Source organism: Schistocerca serialis, chromosome 2, assembly GCF_023864345.2.
Source record: "Schistocerca serialis cubense isolate TAMUIC-IGC-003099 chromosome 2, iqSchSeri2.2, whole genome shotgun sequence".
Classification (NCBI taxonomy): domain Eukaryota; kingdom Metazoa; phylum Arthropoda; class Insecta; order Orthoptera; family Acrididae; genus Schistocerca; species Schistocerca serialis.
Genome location: NC_064639.1, coordinates 529,134,043 through 529,158,129, shown reverse-complemented (window position 1 = coordinate 529,158,129; position 24,087 = coordinate 529,134,043). Strand labels below are relative to the sequence as shown.

The 24,087-nt window shown below is 39.7% G+C and overlaps 1 protein-coding gene across 1 annotated transcript in view; it reads right to left on the bottom strand.

Moving 5' to 3' along the window:
* LOC126457495 (putative ATP-dependent RNA helicase TDRD12) overlaps positions 1 to 24,087 on the bottom strand; it is a 449,051-nt gene that overhangs the window by 253,737 nt on the left and 171,227 nt on the right. Inside the window, exon 7 of the mRNA XM_050093799.1 lies at positions 15,040 to 15,223. Coding sequence (XP_049949756.1) covers positions 15,040 to 15,223 — 184 coding nt within the window. The remainder of the gene's footprint in view (positions 1 to 15,039; positions 15,224 to 24,087) is intronic.

Sequence of the window (24,087 nt, the reverse complement as noted above, 5' to 3'; positions counted from 1 at the left end):
CGCCAATCATGACCAGTTGAATGCGCCATGAAGAATGGACTCTACCAACTTGGAACTTACACCACTGCCCTCAAATAACAACCCAGTATGCGACCAAAGCAGGTACAACAAATTCCTTCATCAAGTAAAACAATAGTTTGTTTTCATCGTAAACACCATGGAAAAATTGTGCACTACACTAGAGAAAAAAGATAAATGTTTGGCAACTATGCCACAAGACATCAACCATCAAAACAGCCTTCTTTACACCAGTCATCTATGGACAACTGAAGTCTACCTGTGAGCCAAAACTGATCACTGTATCCTGAATGACGTCATTCCCCAACACACCACAGCTGTTTCCCATAACTGTACAAACATGCCTATTGCTCGCCTAGCTATCAAATTCAAGAAAACTAAGCAAGGTGACCACCTATGGAGATGAGGCTGTCAGCTGTAAATCCTCCATGGATGACAGTTACCATGATGATAGGAAATTTCACTGACATCATCATCAATGGCCAACCAGTCCCAGAGCTAGTCGAATCAGGAGTTTCTTTTTCTGCAATGTTGAATGTTTATCATCACCAACTAAAGAAGATTATGTTCTGAGATACAAAAACAATTGTGCAGAGGGTCACAAATGGGAAACACATCCAGGCCACAGAAACATGGATGACAAGAATAACTAGGAACGGTAGGACAAAGTCCATCCAATTTGTTGTCATAACAGAATGTAGCCATGATGTTATTCTTGGACTGAACTTGTTTCAGGTATCACAAGATGCATAGACTGTGAAAGATAGCTCCAGATCGATGAAGATGTTCCAGCAAGCACACATGACAAAGATTGCTCTGGGCATTGTTCAATTTGAAGACATTGTTGCTCCACCATCATAAACAAGAAGAGTTCCGGTTGTGAATCGAGTTGCACAGTGAAACTATGAAGCTTCTGTTGGCTGGAAGAAGCTACTCAAGTTCACAAAAGAAATCTACATACCAGCAACAGTCACAAACATTGAGTATGGTCAAGGAGAATTTTGGACCACTAATTGTCACAGGAAACCACAACTCAACCCTAAACATACATGCATAGTGATAGCCAAACCAATTTAGGAAGGGCAGCTTGGTGTCATCAGCAAAGGATCACACTCTGCTATCGCTACAGGCAAGGTAGAACACTTGAACTGCCAATAAGATCTGGCCTAACTGAGGGACAACATCAGAGACTAATAGCCGTTCTTCATCAGTTTTCGGAGGCTTTCAGCCCCCGTAGTGGAGAAAGGACAGCAGCCCATGATAAAATGCCATCTCAACAATGGAGATCACCAACAATCAGTCAGCACTCATATAGAACATTGCTGGCTGAACAATGGACAATCCAGGAGGAAGTGGAGAAGATACAGCAAGACAGCATCACTGAACATTCAGAGAGCCCTCGGTCATCTCCAATGGTCCTTGTAAAGGAGGAGGATGGCACATGGCATTTCTGCACTGAGTACCAATGACTGAACAAGGCCTTGAAGAAACATGTGTATCCAGTGCAGTACATTGAAGACACATTTCACTGCTTGAAACGAGCAAAGTATTTCTCAACAATAGACATGTAGCCAGGCTACTGGCAAATTGAGGTTGAAGAGGCTGACCTCTACAATCTTAAAATTATGTCGTATGGAATGGGTAGTGCTTCACTAGCATTAAAACGTATGATGTACAACCTGCTTCTACACTTTAAATGGATGACATGTCTTTCGTATCTGAATGACATCATAGTTCTGCAGTGACATTTGAAGAACACCTAAGCCTACTGACAGCCATGTTGAAGTGTTTTCCAACTGCAGTTTTCACACCGAATAAGAAAATGTTCCTCTTTGTCACCCAAGAAACAAAAATCTTGGGGCACCTAGTCAATGGTTGCACCTAGTCAATGGTTGTGGAGTCCAACCCAATCCGGAGAAAATAAGAGTAGCTACAGATCTACTGACTCCTCGGCACATTTGTGATGTTAGCAGTTTTCTCCTAATGTGCTTGTAGTACCAGCGGTTGATAAAAGATTTCTGTGTCAATGCATGTCCCTTGCATGAAACACTGCAGGGAGACAAAATTTCCCTGGAGCGACGCACAAGAAATATCTTTCCTTGTCCTTAAGGAGGCTCTAACATCTCCTCCAGTTCTAGAGTTATATGATGAGAATGCCAGGACAGAACTTTACACTGATGCTAGTGGTTTTGGAATAGGGGCAATTCTAACAGAAATTCAGGAAGGTGCTGAAATGGTGATAGATTATGAGCCCAGGCTACTTTCCAAACCAAAGATAAAAATACTTTACAACCAATAAAAAGTGCCTTGCAGTTATTTGGACCATCAACAAGTTCTGACCATATTCACTTGGCAAACCATTCTTCACTGTGACAGACCACCATATCTACGCTAACTGACTCACCTAAAGCATCCATCTGGTCGACTGATGAGATGAGAACTTGGGCTACAGGAGTACATCATCGCCTTGGACGCAAACACAAGAATGCTGACTGCCTTTCAAGTTGTTCTTTAGAGGAACGCAGTGTGGATGAAAATTCAGTCCTCACTGTATCAAATGACACCCTACTGCCGAACAGAGGGAAGCTCCAGCACTGATGAAAACCATATAAGCCTTGAAAAATGAGAAACCAACCAAAGTAGGATTCCAATCAATAAATGTAACATTCTGTAAGAGGAACTACGATTTGATGGGGCAGCAATGATTGCTCATCATCCGAGCTCATCTGCAGCCAGTGACCCTGGAGTATTTTCAAGAAGTTCCAACATCTAGAATTTATAAAGATTCTAGACTGAATTAGACGTATGTATCAATGGCCAGGTCTCTACCATTCTGTTAGAAATTATGCGAGCCACTGTAAGGAATGCCACCATGTACCACAATTACCACTGGGGCATCTGGTACCAATTCTGCCTGCAGCAGAATAGTTTCACTAAATTGGAATCTACCTCTTGTGGAGGTTCCTAAAGTTAACAAACAAGGATGGATGGACAATACTCTGCACTGACCACCTTACCCACTACACTAACCAAAGCTCTGCTGACTGCCGCCAACTGTCTATCATCCACAAATGACTGGCCTCACAGAACAATTTAATAAGATGTTGGCAGATATGCTATTGATGTATGTTGATGTCAAACAGAGAGACGGATACAATACTGCTTGTCATGGCATTCATATACAAAGTAGTGAAGCAAGACACTACAGGGTTCACACAGTTCAGACAAAGCACTGCAACACCAAGCACCAGCCAGGAGCTAAAGTCTTTGAGAGTTCCTGTATATATTTACACCTGTGTGGTAAGTGGAACTATTGGAAAAATTACTAAAGCGCTTCTTCGGGCACACATCATATCATTTGTCTCTTGTTGGATGGCACATATGAAGTAGAGGATTATGACCCTTCATCAAAAAGTGTAGAGACATTGTCCATGACTTCCAAATAAAGCTGTGTTAGAATCCAGAGGGGCCGATCGATGACGGGAGATTCAAGGAAATTGAAAACCACTCTACAATTGTGAAACTTTACAGGAGAGGCTACCTTTCACTTTCATCAAGTGAAGAGGATGTAATGACACATGCAGAATGTGAGAATTGACTAGCTGCTGTAGTCAGCTCCAGAGAGGACTTCTGAAATGGCATGTCACTGTTTTTCAAACAATGCTGTGAGCTCTGGTGCCATCAGTGTGGAGCACTGATTAGTTCCAATAGGTGGCATGCTGCCTGTCACTGGCTCAAACTGGACCACAAGCAATTATTTATTATTTAGTATTTACCATTTCTGGAAGGTTCAGTTCTGCTCTGCCTGTTTGTTGGTATTCTTAAAACCTGGTTTAAGTGTTAAATGCTGTATTTTATTGATGACCAAGCTTTTGGATTTGGAAGTCAGTGTGGTTACAAAATGACATTATTATTCAATAATACAATGCTTATACAAAGGATAATTATAAATAATTTTCATGTTAAGGGTTTAATCCTCTCCATCTGCCCAATATCTCCTCACTCTTTCAGATTTGTTTTGTCTACCCTTCCTGCAGTCCTTTTATTGATCTTTGTTTGTTGTCTTGTTTATGTGTCTTGCATTATTTTGGTTTTGTCTCTTTTATTTTTTAGGTCATCTAATGTGGTTCTCTTACATTACTCTCAATTTCTGTGTTTCTTTTAATATTTGTCTTACTATTTTTCAATTTTTCTATTATTCACTTACTAATTCTGTTTTCTGTAATTAATTCAGGAAGCCACTCTTCAAATAGCAGAGATGTCGAGTCATTGAAAGCTACACACAAAAGATAATGAAAACTTGCTAGTTGCAGGACTTTTTCTGAACTCTAGCAAGTTTTCATTCTTTTGTATGTGCCTGTCAATGAAAGAACACTGGTGCTATTCAACAAGTAGTCTCCTTTACTCCACAATCATTTACATTCTGCTAGAACTTTCCTGACTTATAAATTCTGTTTTCTGGTGTTCTGATCAGATCTCCAAAGAATGACATGTGTTTCTTTCTGATTGTGGTTATTACTGGCTCTGTTTTCTTATATACCGTTCCACCTAAAGCTATTCTCCAATGCATATTATTCGATTTTGTTTATTTATGGGTGTCTTACTTACTCTTCTTACAATCTTGAGTATTTTGTCAATTTCTGTTGTATTACTTGCTTTGAAGATGGTGCAGATGCATATGTTATTTCTGGTTGTGTGACTGTTTTACAATGTATTAATTTTGCAAGTATCAATATTCTTTCTTTTGTTGTATGTGTTTCTGGTACAGTCTGTAATTTGCTTTGTTCTTTGACGTATCAGCTTCTCTTTTGGGATTTATGTTATGATTTTACCTAAATATTTAAATTTATCAATTGATTTTGAGTGCTCATTTTACTATTGTAATTTTGTTTTTCAACTGCTGGAGCCAGCAACAAAATCTCTGGTTTTCCTTTTCTTTTCTTTCAAACAGGAAAAAATTAAAACAGATTTTCTGTGCTATTACTTGCAGTGATTTAACTTCTTGTCTGGTTTCTTGAAGATTGTTGGCTGGGAGAGCAAGATCATCAGCAAATCCCAGTCTAATAATGTCTGCTTCATCTGATTCAGAATTATCACACAATCTGATTTCAAAACTAATTCAGTGCAGTAATGCAACAACTGTAGATAACTGTTGTAAAATGCTTTTTCTATTTGATGATGCGTGGCTACATACAGCCTAAGACATTTACATGTTTTGTGACAAGTTATTTATTATCATTTAAATGGAAATATGTTTAAGATATTTTGTCTTTTTCCACGCCCATGAAGACCATTTCACTTGGTATCTGTCGAAAGAACATCAGCTTATTTGTTTTCTTTGTAAATATCTCTTGTGTATTTTTATTTTTCTGGTATGTTCTACATCCTGGAGGATCTTTTCGCTATGTATCTATTCGGATGAGAAGTACATCTAATACACCACTGGCCATTAAAATTGCTACACCAAGAAGAAATGCAGATGATAAACGGGTATTCATTGGACAAATATATTATACTAGAACTGAAATGTGATTACATTTCTACGTAATCTGGGTGCATAGATCCTGAGAAATCAATACCCAGAACAACCACCTCTGGCCGTAATAACGGCCTTGATACGCCTGGGCATTGAGTCAAACACAGCTTGGATGGCGTGTACAGATACAGCTGCCCATGCAGCTTCAACACGATACCACAGTTCATCAAGAGTAGTGACTGGCGTATTGTGACGAGCCAGTTGCTCGGCCACCATTGACCAGACTTTTCAGTTGGTGAGAGATCTGGAGAATGTGCTGGCCAGGGCAGCAGTCGAACATTCCCTCTATCGAGAAAGGCTTGTACAGGACCTGCAACATGCGGTCGATCATTATCCTGCTGAAATGTCAGTGCGAATAAGAGGTGACCGAGACGCGTAACCAATGGCACCCCATACCATCATGCCGGGTGATACACCAGTATGGCAATGACGAATACACGCTTCCAATGTGCGTTCACAGCAATGTCGCCAAACACGGATGCGAACATCATGATGCTGCAAACAGAACCTCGATTCATTCGAAAAAATGACGTTTTGCCATTCGTGCACCCAGGTTCGTCGTTGAGTACACCATCGCAGGCGCTCCTGTCTGTGATGCAGCGTCAAGGGTAAGCACACCCATGGTCTCGGAGCTGATAGTCCATGTTGCTGCAAACGTGGTCGAACTGTTCGTGCAGATGGTTGTCTTGCAAACGTCACCATCTGTTGACTCAGGGATCGAGACGCGGCTGCACGATCCGTTACAGCCATGCGGATGAGATGCCTGTCACCTCGACTGCTAGTGATATGAGGCCGTTGGGATCCAGCACGGCGTTCCGTATTACTCTCCTGAACCCACCGATTCCATGTTCTGCTAACAGTCATTGGATCTCGAACAACGGCAGCAGCAATGTCGAGATACGATAAATCGCAATCACGATAGGCTACAATCCGACCTTTATCAAAGTCGGAAACGTGATGGTACGCATTTCTCCTCCTCACACGAGGCATCACAACAACGTTTCACCAGGTAACGTCGGCCAACTGCTGTTTGTGTATGAGAAATAGGTTGGAAACTTTCCTCATGTCAGCACGTTGTAGGTGTCGCCACCGGTGCCAACCTTATGTGAATGCTCTGAAAAGCTAATCATTTGCATATCACAGCATCTTCTTCCTGTCAGTTAAATTTCACGTCTGTAGCATGTCATTCTCGTGGTGTAGCAGTTTTAATGGCCAGTAGTGTATATTGTAAATGAATCACTTTAACCTCATATCATTTTAACACTTCCAATTCTTATGTTCTATGGATTATCCTCATACCATTCTCTCATTACACATTCCAGTGTACAGGTGAACAGTAATTATATCAGGCAGTCATCAGTCTTGTTTTTCGAGAAATGGTTCAGAAATTTCTCCTCTAAAGTTGGTTTTCGATACATTCCTTAGAAATTTTAATAGTGTTGATCTATGGAGACGATCATATGCCTTTTAAAGCTCTGCAAATGTTAATGACATCGGATTCTTCCGTTTCCTGTAACGTACCATAATCAAAGTTAAACTAATGATCTGCTCTGCACAGCTTCTTTGTAGTATGAAACCTCCCTGCAATTCCCCTAACTCTTGCTCTAGCTGTTCCTTGATTCTCCCACATCAGATCTTGAATAAAATCTCATACATGCAACACAGGAGAGAGATTTCTCTGTAGTTGACCAGACTGCTCTTCTGAGCCCCTCCCCCCTCTTTGTTATGTAGTGGCTGAATGACGGCTGGGGTCGAATGTTCTGGGAGTAGATCAGCTTTCTAAATTTTTGTTATCCTCATTTGTAAGGATAATTTGGGTGTGTCACTTGAATGTTTCCACATTTTAACTAGAATAATAGCATATGTGGCAACAGTCAACATATTTACATTAACCAAATGTTGACAAGCATTTGAACCAAGTAGCAAAAAAATTAAATCACATTTTTATTCTTTACTATTTGTTTATCACTTATGAGTCCGAACCCAGTAGCTGAATGGTCAGCGTGAGGGATTGTCAATCCTCTGGGCCCGGGTTCGATTCCCAGCTGGGTCGGGGAATTTTCTCCGCCCAGGGACTGGGTGTTGTGCTGTCCTCATCATCGTCCTATCACCCTCATCAAACTGCAGGTCGCCGAAGTGGTGTCAAATTGAAAGACCGTCACCCGGCGAATGGTCTGCCCAACGGGGAGGCCCTAGCCATACAATTCAATAAATAAATCACTTATGTCACCGTATGAGAAGAAATATCACTGACCACTGATGTAAAACAGGAAGAAGCTTGCAGAGAGCAGGGGAAGGATCAGAAGTGAGATGATGGACATAAGTACAGGGACATTTCTTAAGGTGAAATAGGACAGGGAATGTTCTATATGCAAAAATATAGGGAAGGGTTCTAAATTTGGGTGGGGAAAGACTGCAGAAGTTATCTGCAATCAACAGTCAGATAGATAGATAGATAGAGAGAGAGAGAGAGAGAGAGAGAGAGAGAGAGAGAGAGAGAGAGAGACCCAAGGAGGGCAGATATGGATTCATGAGAAGTACAAATGGAAAATCCTGAATGGAAAAACAATAGTGTTATGAAAATGACTGATTGCTACTCACCATATAGAGGAGATGTTGAGTCACAGACAGGCACAAATGACTGCTATACATTTGAGGTTTTCACCAAAAGGGCTCCTTCTACAGTAGCCTCAGTGGCCAGAGACAGTGGTCTATTGGGTGTGTGTGTGTGAAAGGGGGGGGGGGGGGATGAATTTAGAAAGATTTGCTTGTGTGAAACTCAGCTTGCCCTTCTCTCATATGATATCCTGTGAACCATGGATGAAGGGCAAAAGGTAGATACCGTATTCCTAGATTTCCAAAATGTGTTTGATACGGTGCCCCATTACAGACTGTTAACTAAAGTCTGAGCATTCATATTAGGTTCCCAGATATGTAAGTGGCTCACAGATTTCTTATGTAATAGAACCTTGTGTTCAGACAGGTGTGTGGGGTCAAGCAATGTCATGAAGCACAATTACATCCTGAATTGGAAATGTGTGCCTTATCTGACAATATGCATGTTGGCAATAGTGATCAGCATTTACTGTACGATGTTCATGAAGAAAATCAATGAGAAGAATTCCATTAAAACTAAAACAGACTTGTAGCAGCCTACATTCACACACATCATCAAAAGCTGTCAGCTGATTTGTTCATCATAGCTGTCAAATGAGTTCATTTGCTGGCCACAAGGAGCTTTAATTATTCTCTCTCTGGTGCAGTGCGATGCTCCGTGGCTGTTGATTTTCCGACACAGAACTTCAGTTACTTACCATTCAAGCTTGGTTGATCCAGTTTACTTCTGTAGCAATTGTATATGCCCCTGTTTCATGATGAGTTCAGATTACAGCTTGACATTACTATTTAGCGAGTCGGAACAAGTATCTGTAGTTCATTTAGATAAATGTTTTGATCACCATACTCCGGAAGTGATATCCTGTGCATGTATCTGGCTGAGTTTATGAACATTTGGTTCAGAATATTATCAATTAGTCTTGTTGACAGTGGTGACCTCGACATGATCAGCCACTGTGAGTCAACCTGCGATACCAGGGGAATTATGAGAGACTTCTCAAGAGTCAAAATTTTCTGAGGTAGTAGACATATGTGCCGTATCAAGACTTGCAATGTACAAATACCCCATTTTGACAACACAATGCCACAGTATAGTTTGCTCAAGGTGAGACACAGTTTTCTCTGTGCTGGAGTAACCATAGACTCTCCAAATTTGCTCTAGTGGTCAGCAAGCTTGACCTGTTATGCTGCAGAAATAGAGGACAATAACGACATATTCTGTGAAAGAGTGATACAAGAAGCTCAAGCCAGAATTGATATGCAGGGTGTCCACCTTGCAGGAAGAGCGTGTGAGGCAACAGTCGTCTCAGTATTTCTGACATCCATGCAGCAAGGTCAATGCAGGCACGGTACCAGGCACTCTGCTGCATACATTCTGGAGCAGCTGACTGCCCACTCGAGTAAGGCTGTTGTAGTGTTCCAGACAGAGTTGCCACCAGATGCCATAGCAGACCTGGCAGATAGGATTTGGGACATGATTGTGCCATCCCCATGCAGTACAGCAGTGACAGCATATAATAGCACATCGATAGCTACAGTGACACACGAAGATTATGACTGCTTTGCAAACAAAGTTGATGCCCTAAGAAAACAAATCAGGGAGCTACTCTCTTGCCAGAACACTATGGATGCTTTCATAGAAAATCAAAAAGTTTTTCCTTTGTGAACCCCTTGTCATCATGCGGCACAGTACAGTCACCACGCGACATTTGTTGGTATAATACGGAAATTGGATGTAGATGCACCTGATTGCCACTCATCGTCTCTCCTCTCCATAACAGATCAGAAGACAGGACGGAAGCTTTTGGTGGATACAGGATCTGATTTATATATTTACCCTCAGGCACTGCTACATAAGTATCAGCGGCCGACTTTGATCTACCTCTCTGTAGCCAACAGCTCGACCAGCAGTGACTGAACCCATGTCAGAGCTGACGAGCAAGCGATCTACCATCTGACGCTGAACATCGCCAATGCATGTCTCAGCATCTCCGGCCCAGCTGCTGCCATGTTTTGAAGCAGCACAGCTATGCACAGCTATCCAGCTGGCAGCCAGCAGATACACCATGCTGTTGTAGCAGCTCCCATCCATTACACGATCCCCAGGTGCTTCGAAAGAGGTACATCCCTGCACTGTGCACTATATGAAGACTACTATGGGCCCACCAATTTCATCTATGCCAAGACACCTTGCCCCTGGCTGTTACGCTATTGCCAAGGCAGAACACAATATTGTGCTGAAGGAAGGCATCATTCATCCTTTTATCAATCCATGATCATTGTCTCTACATTTAGTGCCCAAAAGTGGGGGGCCATGTGGAGATTACTGCACCCTTAATGCTAGAATGGTGCCACATCATCATCCTGCACCAATGTCGAAAGACTATAATTATGGTTTATGTGGCGCAACTGTATTAAGTGTGCTAGACTCTGCCAAGGCCTAAACACAAATTTTTTGTAGCTGATGAGAATTATATCAAATACAGTTATAATTACACCATTTGGTCTCTTGAGTCTTAATGACCTTTGGTTGATGTAGTGCTGCACAATTCAGCATAGATTTATAGATTTTGCATACTTTGACGACGTCCTTGTCTTTTCAGCAACAGCAGAGCAGCACCAAAAGAACTTGGCCAAAATCTTTAAACACCTGAACCAAAATGGGGTTGTATTAAATATGGCCAAGTGTGTTTTTCCACCAACTTGAGATTACTTTTTTAAACAAGCTGATCTTGCATGAAAAGGTGTGGCAATGTTCAGGATTTCATGGCCAGAAATCGCAATAGAAGTGCACCGCTTTCTAGAAATACTGAACTTTTACTGCATTCTCTGGTCCTCACATCAAGGGGAAAACACCAATACAGAGACAGATTTCACTTCTGAAACAGCTAAACAAAGTATAGTGAATGTGGCATTCCTTGCACAAACCACAATTGGTGCCGTATTGCAGCACATAGGTGGGGCATTGTAGCATCTGGCATTTTATTCACACAAGCTCTCCATCACAACAAAAATGGACTGCATATGACCACGAACTACTTGCTGTGAACAAAGCTATTAAATACTTTCACTCAAGTTGGGGGCAAGAGAATTTACAATTTTCACTGACCACAAACCATTCGTCTATAGCTTCCAATAGAATGACAAATAAGTTCTTGCCACAGCAGTTCAATGAGTTAGAATTTATCGCTCAATTCAGTACTGATGCATGTCACATATCAGGAGTTGATAACATATTATCTTACTGCCTATTCCATGTACACAGCATAGCTAATTCAATCGATTTTGCTCCACTTGCTAAAGAACAAGTGTCAGACCAGAAGCTTCAAGACATTCCGGAAGATGCTTCTTCCAACCTTCAGCTGAAACTGATTGCCGTTCTCATCACAAATGTACAGCTTTATTGCAAAGTCTCAAATGGGAAATCTCCTCTGTTACTACTTTCCTCATTCTGCAGTCACGCTTTTGAGAGCCTTCGTGTCTCATGCCAACCTGGCACTAGATCTACAAATCAACTGACTGCTAACCATTTCATATAGCATGGCATGCAGAAGGATTGCTGAGTGTGGACTCATGCATGTGTTCAATGTCAATGTAGTAAGGTGTCTAAATTTCACAGACACAACTGCAAGATTTGCACATATCCATACTGACGTCGTAGGACCACTGCCTCTGTCAAATGATCAACAACACCTGTTAACAGCAATCAACCATTTTATCTGCTGGCCTGAAGTAATACCAGTCAACAATATTTCAGCAGAAACAATAGCCTCCATCTTTGTTTCACAGTGGCTGCCATGCATTACATATCACTCCAGACAGCGGCCGGCAATTTGAATCTGAACTGTTTGTAAAGCTGAGCAAATTCTGTGGTGCCATATTCTCAAAGACCACAAGCTATCATCTAGCAAGTAGTGGCATGACAGAATGCTGGCACCAATCATTAAAAGGTGTACTCATGAGTCATGATTCAAATTGGACAAAAGCAATTCCATTGGTCTTCCTCAGTCTGAGAAGCATTTAGAAACCCAACCTGGACTCTTCGTGGGCTAAGCTCGTTCATGGTGAAATGCTGCAACTCCCTCGCAAATTTGTTGATCCAAGTGCAATCACAATGGATGACATCAATCAAGCTGATTTCATTTCTCACCTGAGGGAATGGGTGACCCAAATCTGGCCTTATCAAGCATCAAGGCAAGGAATTCACACACCTATGTACACAATGAGCTACAGTCATGCATGCGTTATGCTACATACAGATGGCATGAAATCAGTACCAAAACTTCCATACACAGGCCATCTTCATGTCATTGACATAGCTGGAAGAACCACAAGGATTTTGATTAGCTGCAAAAACCAACACCGTCTCCACTGACAGTGTTAAGCCAGCCTTTGTGCTGCATGCACAACGTAATCAGCTGCAGCCTTCACCTGAGGTCAACCTCCACTGGAAGCAAAACTTCAATGAGAGCACCAAACACATCTTGATTCGCAGACAATGCACCACTTTCCCCGAGCAGGCTGGTTTAGTGGTATACATCAGCACACATTGTCAACAAGTTTTCAGCTGAGTTGTTCATCACAGCTGTCAAATGAGTTCACACACTGACTACCAGGAGCACTGTGATTATTCTCTCTTTGGTGCAGTGCGACACTCCACGACTGTTGATTTTTCTCACCCAGAAATTCAATTAGTCATCGTTCCAGCTTGGATGATCCAGTTTACTTCTACACCGTTTGTATCTGCCCTCGTTTCAATTCACGTTCAGATAACAGCTCGTCATGACTATTTAGTGAGTAGTATAAGTTTCTGTGATTTGTTCTAAACAAATGTTCTGATGACAGTACAATGGAACTAATGTTTCATGTTTGTACCTGCCTGAGTTTATGAGCACTTATAACATTTGGTTCGAAAGGCTACCAACTAGTCTTGCGACAGAGCCTTCCTCGTGGAGAGATAGTGTTTGGCTTTGATTGGTGCAAATTCGTCCTTTTTGTGCCATTCCATGTTGCTTTTTTTATTCTAATGTGTAATGGTGCACCCACATTTTCCTGCATGTCAGAATCCAGTGCAAAAAATGTTCCACTTCAGTGTGGTTTGTTGTTGTTGGGGTCTTCAGTCCCGAGACTGCTTTGATGCAGCTCTCCATGCTGCTCTATCCTGTGCAAGCTTCTTCATCTCCCAGTACTTACTGCAACCTACATACTTCGGAATCTGCTTAGTGTATTCATCTCTTTGTCTCCCTCAACGATTTTTACCCTCCATGCTGCCCTCCAATGCTAAATTTGTGATCCCTTGATGCCTCAGAAACTGTAGTGTTTCAGTAAGTCGTTTACAAATCTCCAGATAATGAAATTTGTGCAGTGTGGTGAGAAGATGAGGCATCCACCTTGCGAACACTTACTGAAATCAAAGATTGTCAGTAATGATCACCTGAGCACTAACGCAACTTATGCCAACCTCAGTAGCAAGTTCAACAACTGTTATTTGGTGACCATCTTCAATAAGCCAGCTAACGATGCGAATTTGTTCCTCAGTCATGCTGGTCGCAAGACAATGTCAGTGATCTGCATTCTCAATTGTTTCTCGTCCGCATAGGAACTGTTTGTTCCATGTGTACACTTACGTCTTTCTCAGGGTGAGGTCTCTGAACTGTGCCACAGGTCTTTCAAAAATTTCGGGCAATTTTATGCCCTTAGTTGGGAAAAAACTTCATTATAAGGTGTTGTGCATCTCTTGCTCTGACACTGTTTTTCTGACTACAGAAACAGTATGACAATGTTCTAGATGTCGAGAACAATAACTGGAAATGAAAGCACCGATGAGCAGAGATCATGCTACTTTCCATTTACAAAAAGGTGTGTAAAACCAAAATTCCAATTGATATCTGGTTCATACTCTTATTACATTAAAAGTACAGATGGACTAAAAAACTATGCTGTAGAGAAGCAACACCCAGGTGGATTTAGAATGTTATGAGCCCAATGAAACAGGGAGTGTATCATTCATTATATTATAACTATTCTTTGGATTGAAGAAGATTTATGTTTTACAATATTCAAAAATGTCAAATTGCATGCTTTGTGAAGAAAAGACTGAAATTAGTCTTTTAGATCTAATAAAAGTGTGAAGTAGTTGCAGTGCAGTCCAAGTCAAGTGTAGAATTACATCATCTACTGTGCAAATGTTGAGCCACAGGAAACTACACAGACTGTTAGCATGCTGCAGCTTGGACGCATTGTAATTCTACACTTGTCTTGGATGTCCCATCCACTGCAACTATTTTATGCTTTTATTATGTCTAAAAAATAACTGATGATGGTCGAAGTAGAGAGGATATCAAATGTAGACTGGCAATGGCAAGGAAAGCGTTTCTGAAGAAAAGAAATTTGTTAACATCGAGTATAGATGTATGTGTCAGGAAGTCGTTTCTGAAAGTATTTGTATGGAGTGTAGCCATGTATGGAAGTGAAACATGGATGATAAATAGTTTGGGCAAGAAGAGAATAGAAGCTTTCGAAATGTGGTGCTACAGAAGAATGCTGAAGATTAGATGAGTAGATCACATAACTAATGATGAAGTATTGAACAAAATTGGGGAGAAGAGGAGTTTGTGGCACAACATTCCCATTCCCAGAACAATATCCTCATTTCAGCTTGGGCTACTGTTTGCTGCCCACTTTCCACATACTCTCCTCTTCAGCAGTCTCATACCTTTTCCACATTGGGTATAGGTTCTTATAACACAAAGATTTACAATATATTGCATTTGTTGTTACACTTATTATAAAAGACTGGTATGTAGTCTGTAGACTATCCCTAGTATGAATATCATTAATATATATGTTCTATAACATAGGGTGCATACCTCATGGACCTCCTTGGGAAAATTTGCTTCTGTTATTGTTCCTATGGGTTTAAATGTTTTATTTTGACCATGTACAAGAACTGTACTCATCACCAATCTTTCTGAAACTGAAGCAGAGTCATCCACTTTAAAAGCGGGCCCACTGCTGTACGTTTCAGGCAATATCACTTTCTCAGGCTCAAATCTGCAAGACATAGAATACCATTATAGACGTATTACTTGAGAGCACACTAAAAACCTATCATAAATTACAACCTCAGTAAAAAGAAAAACAAAAACTTATTACATTGTACCCCAAATCAACTGTGACATCATTCTTTTATCTGATCCAGCATGTCTATAGCTCAAGAGACCAATACTGTATTTTCACCATTATATCCACATTCAAAAAGAGGTCTGTGGCAAGTAAACGAAATTAGTCTTATTTACTTCACTCTCAATTTGGAAATATATTTACAAACAAAAATACAAACATAAGATTTAATTTTACTCATCACATCACATTTGATCAGAGCTTTACAATATACAAGGAAACCAATGTCCTCTGCACAAAATGTTGGGTGCAGATAACATTGAAGTAAGTACTTCTTGAAATCAAAGATGTTGAAAAGAGAAAAAAAAAGTTACCTGTCTTTACATGGAACCATCAGAAGAAATATCAAGAGAGAGATCTTGATTATTATTGGATATCTAAGTGGAAAAGTTGTAAACAACAACGAAGGCCTAGAGCATGTAATGAGAGTCCATGGTATTGGAGATGTGATGAAAATCGGAATATGTTTTCAAATTCCTGTGCCACTGACGATTTGGTGATTCGAAGTACAGTATTACCACACATGCATTGCCATAAGGTTACAAGGATAGCCCTGATCACAGAGCAGAAAATCAAATTAATCATATAGCACTGAGTAAAAAATTTAGGTCATTGATGGGTGTGAGGAATAAACATGAAGCTAATGTGCCACCTTACTGTTGAAAATTTTAGACTGAAAATTAAGACTACGAATAGAGTTTTAACAAAAAGTATGCAAAACAAGAAGAATTCTGTACTGAGCTAAGTAACCACTATGAGGTATTCCAAATGGCACAGGAAAATAATGAAAATAACAATGATACATGGACACAGGTAAAGGATATCTATTGCAATGTGAATGAACAGGTCATTGGCTTTCAAAGCCATTTGAAGAAAGATTGGATGTCTGAGAGTACATGGAATTTGATCAGTTGCAGAAAACAGATTAAGAAAAAAATAAATATGAGTAAAACAAGATAACATAAAACTCAAATATAAGCTGAGTATGCAGCGACTGACTCTCTAGTAAAGAGGAGTGTGAAAAATGATAAGAGAAAGTAGATGGATGAACAAGCTCTGAAAGCAGAGAGAGCACAGAGAGGGGTTATGTTAAAGAACTATACAATATCACCAGAGTGTTGTCAAAAAGAGGATTCAGTAAAAATAGACCTGTGAAAAGTAAGCAGGATAGATTGTTGATGGTAGAAGAGGATCAACTTAGAAGGCGTAGAGAACATTTTTCAGACGTCCTGAACAGAGATCAACTCAAAGAGGGAGTGAGATGATGGAATGCGACAGTTGCCAGTGAGAGGATCAACCTATACATACCAAATGAGGCTGAAATTCAAACAGTCTTCAAGAGGATAAAGAATGGAAAGGCTTCAGAAATGGATAATATTGCAACTGAGGTGCTTAAAGCAGACGCTGACACCACCACAAATCTAATGCATCCATTGTTTGCGAAGATATGGATAGAAGAGAAACTACCAAAGGATTGGAAAGAGGTACTGATAATTAAGCTGCCAAGGAAAGGGGATACTAATAACTGTAATAATTAGTGATGCATCATTCTCCTATCTCTACCAAGCGAAGCACACTCTAGATTAATGCTAAACCACATTAAGGACACTGTGGCGGCACAGCTAAGAAAAGAGCAAGTGGGGTTTAGAGAACACCGGTGTTGTGTTGATCTAATAAACACTACCTTACATGTATTGATTTTGAGAAGACATCTGACACATTTAATAGGAAAGTTACATGGTATATCTTGGTATCTTGGAAGAATATGGAATATAAGGGACAGTCAAATGAAAACCGAACATCTGCCACATTGAGACAATGGAATGTTTCCATTCCAAAGTAATTATCACAGGTGTAAGACATTTATACCACTGGGAGACAAGATGATCAGTTCATGTTCTATAGAATGTGATCGGTTGTTGATCGATCCACAATCGCATCTATTCTTGCACTTCCTCATCCAACTGAAACTGGCATCCATGAATGTGTTTCTTCAAGTGACCAAAGATGCGAAAATCACATGGTGGAAGATACGGGCTGTACAGAGGATGTAGTGTTCCCCAATATAACATAACAGGATGATAGTGTCTGACAGAATTTCTAAGTGTTTTGGCTTTATGGTGTGTCGTAGTTTCTGCAACGTGTCTTTATAGCACTGCACACTGATTGCAGTTCCATATGTGAGGAAATCTATGAGCAGAGGGCCCCTGCAGATGAAGGAAGTGGTCATCATGACCTTAACAGAATTGATGTGAACAGCTCTGGATTACTTTGGCAGAGAGATGAGTGATGTTTCCACTATTGGCATTGCCTTTTATTCTGAGGCTGTAAGAATACTGTTGGACAGATTCACCCTGTTGCACAACAATGCCCAACCCCATGCTGCCAATCAGACAAAGGCATCAGTGGTTTGGTTGGGGAACACTGCAACATCCTCTGTACAGCCTGGATCTTTCATCGTGTGATTTTCACATCTTTGGCGACCTGAGGAAAGACATGCATACACTTAAGTTTCAGTCAGTTGAGGAGGTGCAAAAGTAAGTGTGGTTGTGGATCTGTCAGCGGATGACCCTGTTGTATGGCAGAGGAATTGATCATCTCCCCTCCCAGTGAGATAAATGTCTTAACACATATGGTGATTACTTTTGCAGCACAGAGTGGCCACGCAGTTTGAGGCACCATTTCATGGATTGCGTTCGAGTCCTCCCTTTGTGTGTGTGTGTGTGTGTGTGTGTGTGTGTGTGTGTGTGTGTGTGTGTGTGTGTGTGTTTTGTTCTTAGCATAAGTCAGTTCAAGTAGTGTGTAAGTCTGGGGACCAATGACCTCAGCAGTTTGGTCCCTTAGGAATTCACACACATTTGAACATTCAATTATTTTTAAATAGAACCATTCCATGGTCCTGTTGCAGCAGGTAGTAGGTTTTCATTTAACTGTCCCTAATACCATCACAGACTATCAATGTTATTAAAGCAATGTATGAGGGATATGAATGTATGGTGCTGCACAACACGAAACTTACTGATCGTATCCAAACAAATGCTGAGGTGAGGCACTGGTGTGTTCTGTCACCTACCTTGTTCTTGTTAGTGCTGGACAGCATATGGAAATCAGTTGTTGCTGGTAGGAAAGAGGTATTCAATGGGGAGTGCAAGATGGACTTGAAGGCTTTGATTCTGCTCATGATATCTGCTCTCAAGAAGATACTGTGACATGGAAGAAAAGCAAGACTGCAAGAGGAAGCAGAAATTGCAGGACTAAAAGCAACTGTTCAGAAAACTAAGGAAATAAGAGTCTGATCTGAAAAACAGGCAAAGCTAACAGTGTATGGAGAGAAACTGGAACAAGTACACTCCTTTGCAAGTCTAGGAAGCCCCGTTTCAAAAGACGGAGGGACGGAGGAAGATGTAAAGAGTGAGATACAGAAGGCAAATAGCATCTTTGTCCAGATAAAACCTGTCTGGCATAATAAGAACATCTAAAGACAATCCAGACAGTGACTGTTCAATAACACTGTACAGTCGGTACTCCTGTGCAGTCATGAAACATGGAAAGTAACAAACATGATTGTAAACCAGCCAGAAGTCTTCATTAAACAGCAACTTCAGCAAATTATAAATGTGAGGTGGCCAGATGTAATCTCAAATGATGAATTGTGGGAAATGGCAAACCAGTGGCCAAGCCAGGAGCAGATAAAGAAAAGGGAATGGAACTGAACTGGCCACACAATATACAAATAACTGTTGAAGAGGTGGCACTGGATTGAAACCCACAAGAACACGTAGCATGGCCACCAGAAGAAGACCATGAAAAGAAAGATGGAAGAGGCAGCTCTGAAAGCCAGTAAAAACTGGAGTGAAGAGAAATGTTTGGCTGCCAACAGAACCAGATGAAAGGTCTTTTGGTTGCCCTATGATCCCACAGGAGCAACAGGAAGTAAATCATGTGACTTTCCATGAAACTCACTATTTACTTTACCAGCACAAAAGCCTCACTAACTAATGTCCTCCTTGTATCTTCCCAATCCTAATAGTAACCTGGTCAATACCTTCCATATCAGCCACCTTTCTCTGTGTCACAGCTGTTTAGCTGCCATTAACCACTCGTGAAGGTAAATAAAACAACTCCATGATCTAATAGGTAGTGCCAGTGACTGCTAATGCAGAGATCAGAGGTTTGATTCCCAGTAACCACATCATATTTTTTGTGATGGGAAGGCCTGGAACAGGGTCTACTCAGCCTCACAAGGCCAAATGAGAAACAATATGATAAAATAAGCAGCAAAACTGACACGAAGGAGAATAATACAGAAAGACTTGCATTAGGCTGGTTGCTATATGACAATTATTTATTCTTGAAGCTCATATGTTGTTGGGGAAAGATTTGAATAGACAGTGGGTGGCCCACTACGCAGCTCCTCTTTAAGCCTCTCCCTACTAGCGGCCATTTCTTAGCTTACAGAGTGTGAAGCTATCCCGATTAGGTAATGGGAAGAAAAGGGAAAATATCATTTTGAAGTTATTTTTTGCCAATTTTGGTATTCGTTTCTAATGGCTTACTTATGAAATACCACATGTTCCTATTTTTGTCTTATTTCACTGTTTTCCCTTTACATTAAACATGAAAATATACCCATCAATAATAATTTATGTTTATTTAAATCAAAGATCATACTTACTTTCATTATTTTTATATTGCACTCATTAAATCTAATCAATGAAAGACAAAATTATTTTTGAAACCATATACAGCTGGAAGTTTTCCAAAAGAGGGCACTGTCATAATTTCAAAATTTTCTTCTGATATTTTATGCCACAAATCTGTCAATACTTCACAATAGTGTGAAAACAGTTGCAAAGTCTAAATTTGAACAATGGAGACAAACTGCCATCACCCAACACCAGACCTCTGACAATGTTCACCTATATTGCTGGCAGGAAAAGTATATTTTCCACTAAATTATTAAGGTATTCGTATCCCTCCAGAAGATCTTACATGGCTGAGACTTGCCATTCTAGATACACTTCACAGACTCTTTGACAAGTCAGCATTAATACAGTTCACTATCATCCCATGGCTGAAAGAAGGTCCTAGATCTGTGAATGCAGTATTAATAGATGGATCTGTGGCCATAAGAGTTGTTAGCGAACTTGAAGATGCAACCCAATGAGTTTCAGTGTTTGCTTCACTTCTACCTGAAGTATTCACCCCTTCATATTTCTCAGAAGATTACTAATTCGATGATCAAAAATTCATTTTCCCACAGTAAGGAAGAATATTCCTTTTAACTTGGAATACCCATAATCTTTTACACAGCGACATCAGATTCCTCCATATTTTTGTGCAACAAACTCTAGCAAAACGTACACAGTTTGGTGAGATCTTTAATGTGATGCAGCAACTAAACTACACATTTTTGTAGTACACGATTATAAATATGAAAACCGTCAAATTTAGGTTCACAAACACACATATTAACATTGTACCTGCTCAGTATTCTAATCATCAGCCAATCACAGCAGGGGCCATGCGACATCACACAAATGGGGTTCTGTCAGTAAAAGAGAATTCAATATTGTTTTTATGGTTTTATGAATGAAGTTTATGGTGATGGCATGATCAGCTGCATTGGCTGAGGACCACATTATGTTGAAAGGTATCAGAAGCCACCTTGATTTACATGTCTGCAAAACTGAAGTGCTTTATTTGGTGTTTTTCACATTTATAGTTGCATACTATGAAAATATCTTAGTTTAACTGACAAATCATGTTAAATATCTCCCAAAAAATGCCTTTTTTGTATGATAGTGGTAAAATTTTGGGGGAAATTCAAGTAGATGACTAAAACTGTTACTGGAATCTAGTTTGTTTTGACATCACATCTGGAACTATAGGGTTTTTTTTCCCACCCATAAGACAAACTCTTATTTTAAAATACACACATTTATCAGAATTGAGAAAAATGTCAAAATCCAGTTTCAGCATTCAATAACTTGTTAGTTATCAATACTAGTAAACTGTCATCCTCAGATTTGCAAAATTTTTAGATGGAAACAGGGAAAATTCAAATTTTGTGACATTAAAAAAAAAAAATTAACACATTGTGCTAAAAATCGCATCATTTAAGAGAAACTTTACTGTCTGTAATAATATAGTTTATATGTTGGAGGACTCAGCATACAATTTCCACTGACAAAAGTCAGTTTGGTATGAAATGATCTGTACTAGACAGGGGAAGTACATACAGCAATAGGCAACCACAGGTCCACCATTAAAGCACGGATGTAGGCCCCACAGATCAGTTTCACTGGAGATTTGATGTTGTTCATACAATGGTTCTTGAATTTTAAGTGTTTTGTCAGGCATTACTCACACGTACTTTGGAGTTAGTGGGTCATTCACACTGAGGTACTCTGTTCCACAACTGAATAGTACAGATTTATGTCTTTGAAGCATTTGGTCTTGATTAGCACCTGATATAAATTCTAAGAACAGTAGTAAGATTCCAAGATTCCTCTCCACAGACTTGAAAGTCCTGCTCTGGGCAGTGAGAACAGGTCATCTGAATACAAGAAGCCTCTTGTATTTCTACTAAGTGGTTGGTTGTTGTTGTACATGTTAAATGATAACAGAGCGAAGATGCTTCCCTGAAGTTGGCTATTCTTCTGTACTCTCCAGCAACTGTGTTGGATATAATAATAATAATAATAATAATAATAATAATAATAAAACTGTGATTTTTAAAGAAGGGTGTTGTTTATTGAAATGTAAATGTTTCATAAGGTTGTACAATCTGAAATTTTTTAGAATTTTTGAAGGTCTGCATGTATTATACCTACATAACAAAATTTATGTTTGGCAAATTATCAACAGTAGAGGTTTTATTGACATTTTACAATGAACTTTACAGTTGACACAAAAGATATTGCCAGAAAGCTAATGATTTTATAAACAACTTGTAATTAATTTACTTCTTGTTTTAGAAAATGGAGTTGTATGTTTGTTTTGCTAGGGATGAACAATCTCATACTTTATATATTTTATGACACAGAATTAATTTAACTCTGGAGGAAAATAAGCAGCTGATCATAAAGCTAAATCACACTTGTTAATAAACTGAAATGTCATTATATTTCAGGCACACAAACTACTTGTTTTCACTAAAATGATTCACTTATTAAAATAGAGTAGAATTAAAAAAGAAAAAAAGGAGTGGATTCATTTCATAGTATATATGGTGGACATACTTTGGCTTTGTGCTGAGAAACAATACTTGATCATAAGACCATTATAGGATCACAGAATACATGGCTGTAAATAGGAAAGTAAGAAAAGTACAAAGATATTTCTGTTTAGCTAGAGTGACAAGAGACAGGTTCATCTCCAGGCCTGAAAACATCAAGCATCAACAAATAAAGTTCAAGAGTATTGTACAATATATCTTATACAGCTATATTTTGCGGAAAGCTTTGAAGGATGGGAAAGACAAACTACAACTGGGCTCTGATATCAGGAAGCTCCTACAAAAGAAAAGAGAACTTCAATGCAAATTTAAATGTAGTCAAAGCCTCACAGACAAACAAAAATTGAATGAAACCAAAATTAGCAGAATTTGAAAATAAAAATCTATCTACTGAATCAACAGTAAATCCTAAGAAGTGTTTGTCTTATGTGGAATCAGTGCACTGATCTAAGCTATCAGTCCAGACATTCTGTGACCGCAATGGCACCAAAACATCACAAAGAGAAGGCCAAAATACTAGATGCTCCTGCCCCCTCCCCCCCCCCCCCCTCCCCCCCAGAAAAAAAAAGATTTCACTAAGGAAGATAGTACTGTGGTTGCTCCTTTAAATCATGGAACAAATGTGAAAATGAAAATTATAGAAATATGTGACCACAAAATAGAAAAGCAACTGAAATCGTTCAACAGAGGAAAACACAATAGACCTCACGGATTAGCAACATGGCTGTATAAAGAGTATAAAAAATAACTTGCTCCTCTTCTAGCAGCAGTGTAATATAGGTCGCAGGAGGGTGGAGCATTTCTAGTGATTGGAAAAAAGTGCAAGACATTCCCATTTTCAAGAAAGGTTGTCAAACAGAAGCACAAAACTAGACCTATATCTATGATATTAGTCTGTTGTACAATTCTGTAACATTTTATGCTTGTTTATAATAAAATTTCAGGCTGCCAAAAATGTCTCCTGTATGAATCCACATCAGACCCAAATATAATAACTGTGTGAAACTCTGCCTCCCTATGTTCATCCAAGACATCTGGGAAGCAGTAGATACTGGTGGCCACAATGATGCCATGTTCCTAACTACCAGGAAATGTTTAATACAAGTCTGCACTGCTGCCTAATGAACAAAATATGAGCATGCAAATCAAAGGATGCATATCAGATAAACCTAACCCACAAAAATCTTGTAAAGGCCAAACTGTTTCAATAATAAGGTCACACACAAACCCCACAAATAGGTATATATCAGAGCAACTGTGTGAGTTTCTAGCAAACAAAACACAGCATGCCATTCTTAACAGAGAGAAATCTTAGGATGCAAAAGTAACTCAAGGTGTACCGCAAGGGAGTGTTATAGGACCAGTTCTTCTAACAAAATATATAAATGACCAATTGGATAAAGTTGGAAGCTCTTTGGGGCTGCAGCTGACGCTGTTGTATGCAGAGAAGTCTCAACACTACAAAATTGTATCAACCGATGCTTGGTGCTGGGAT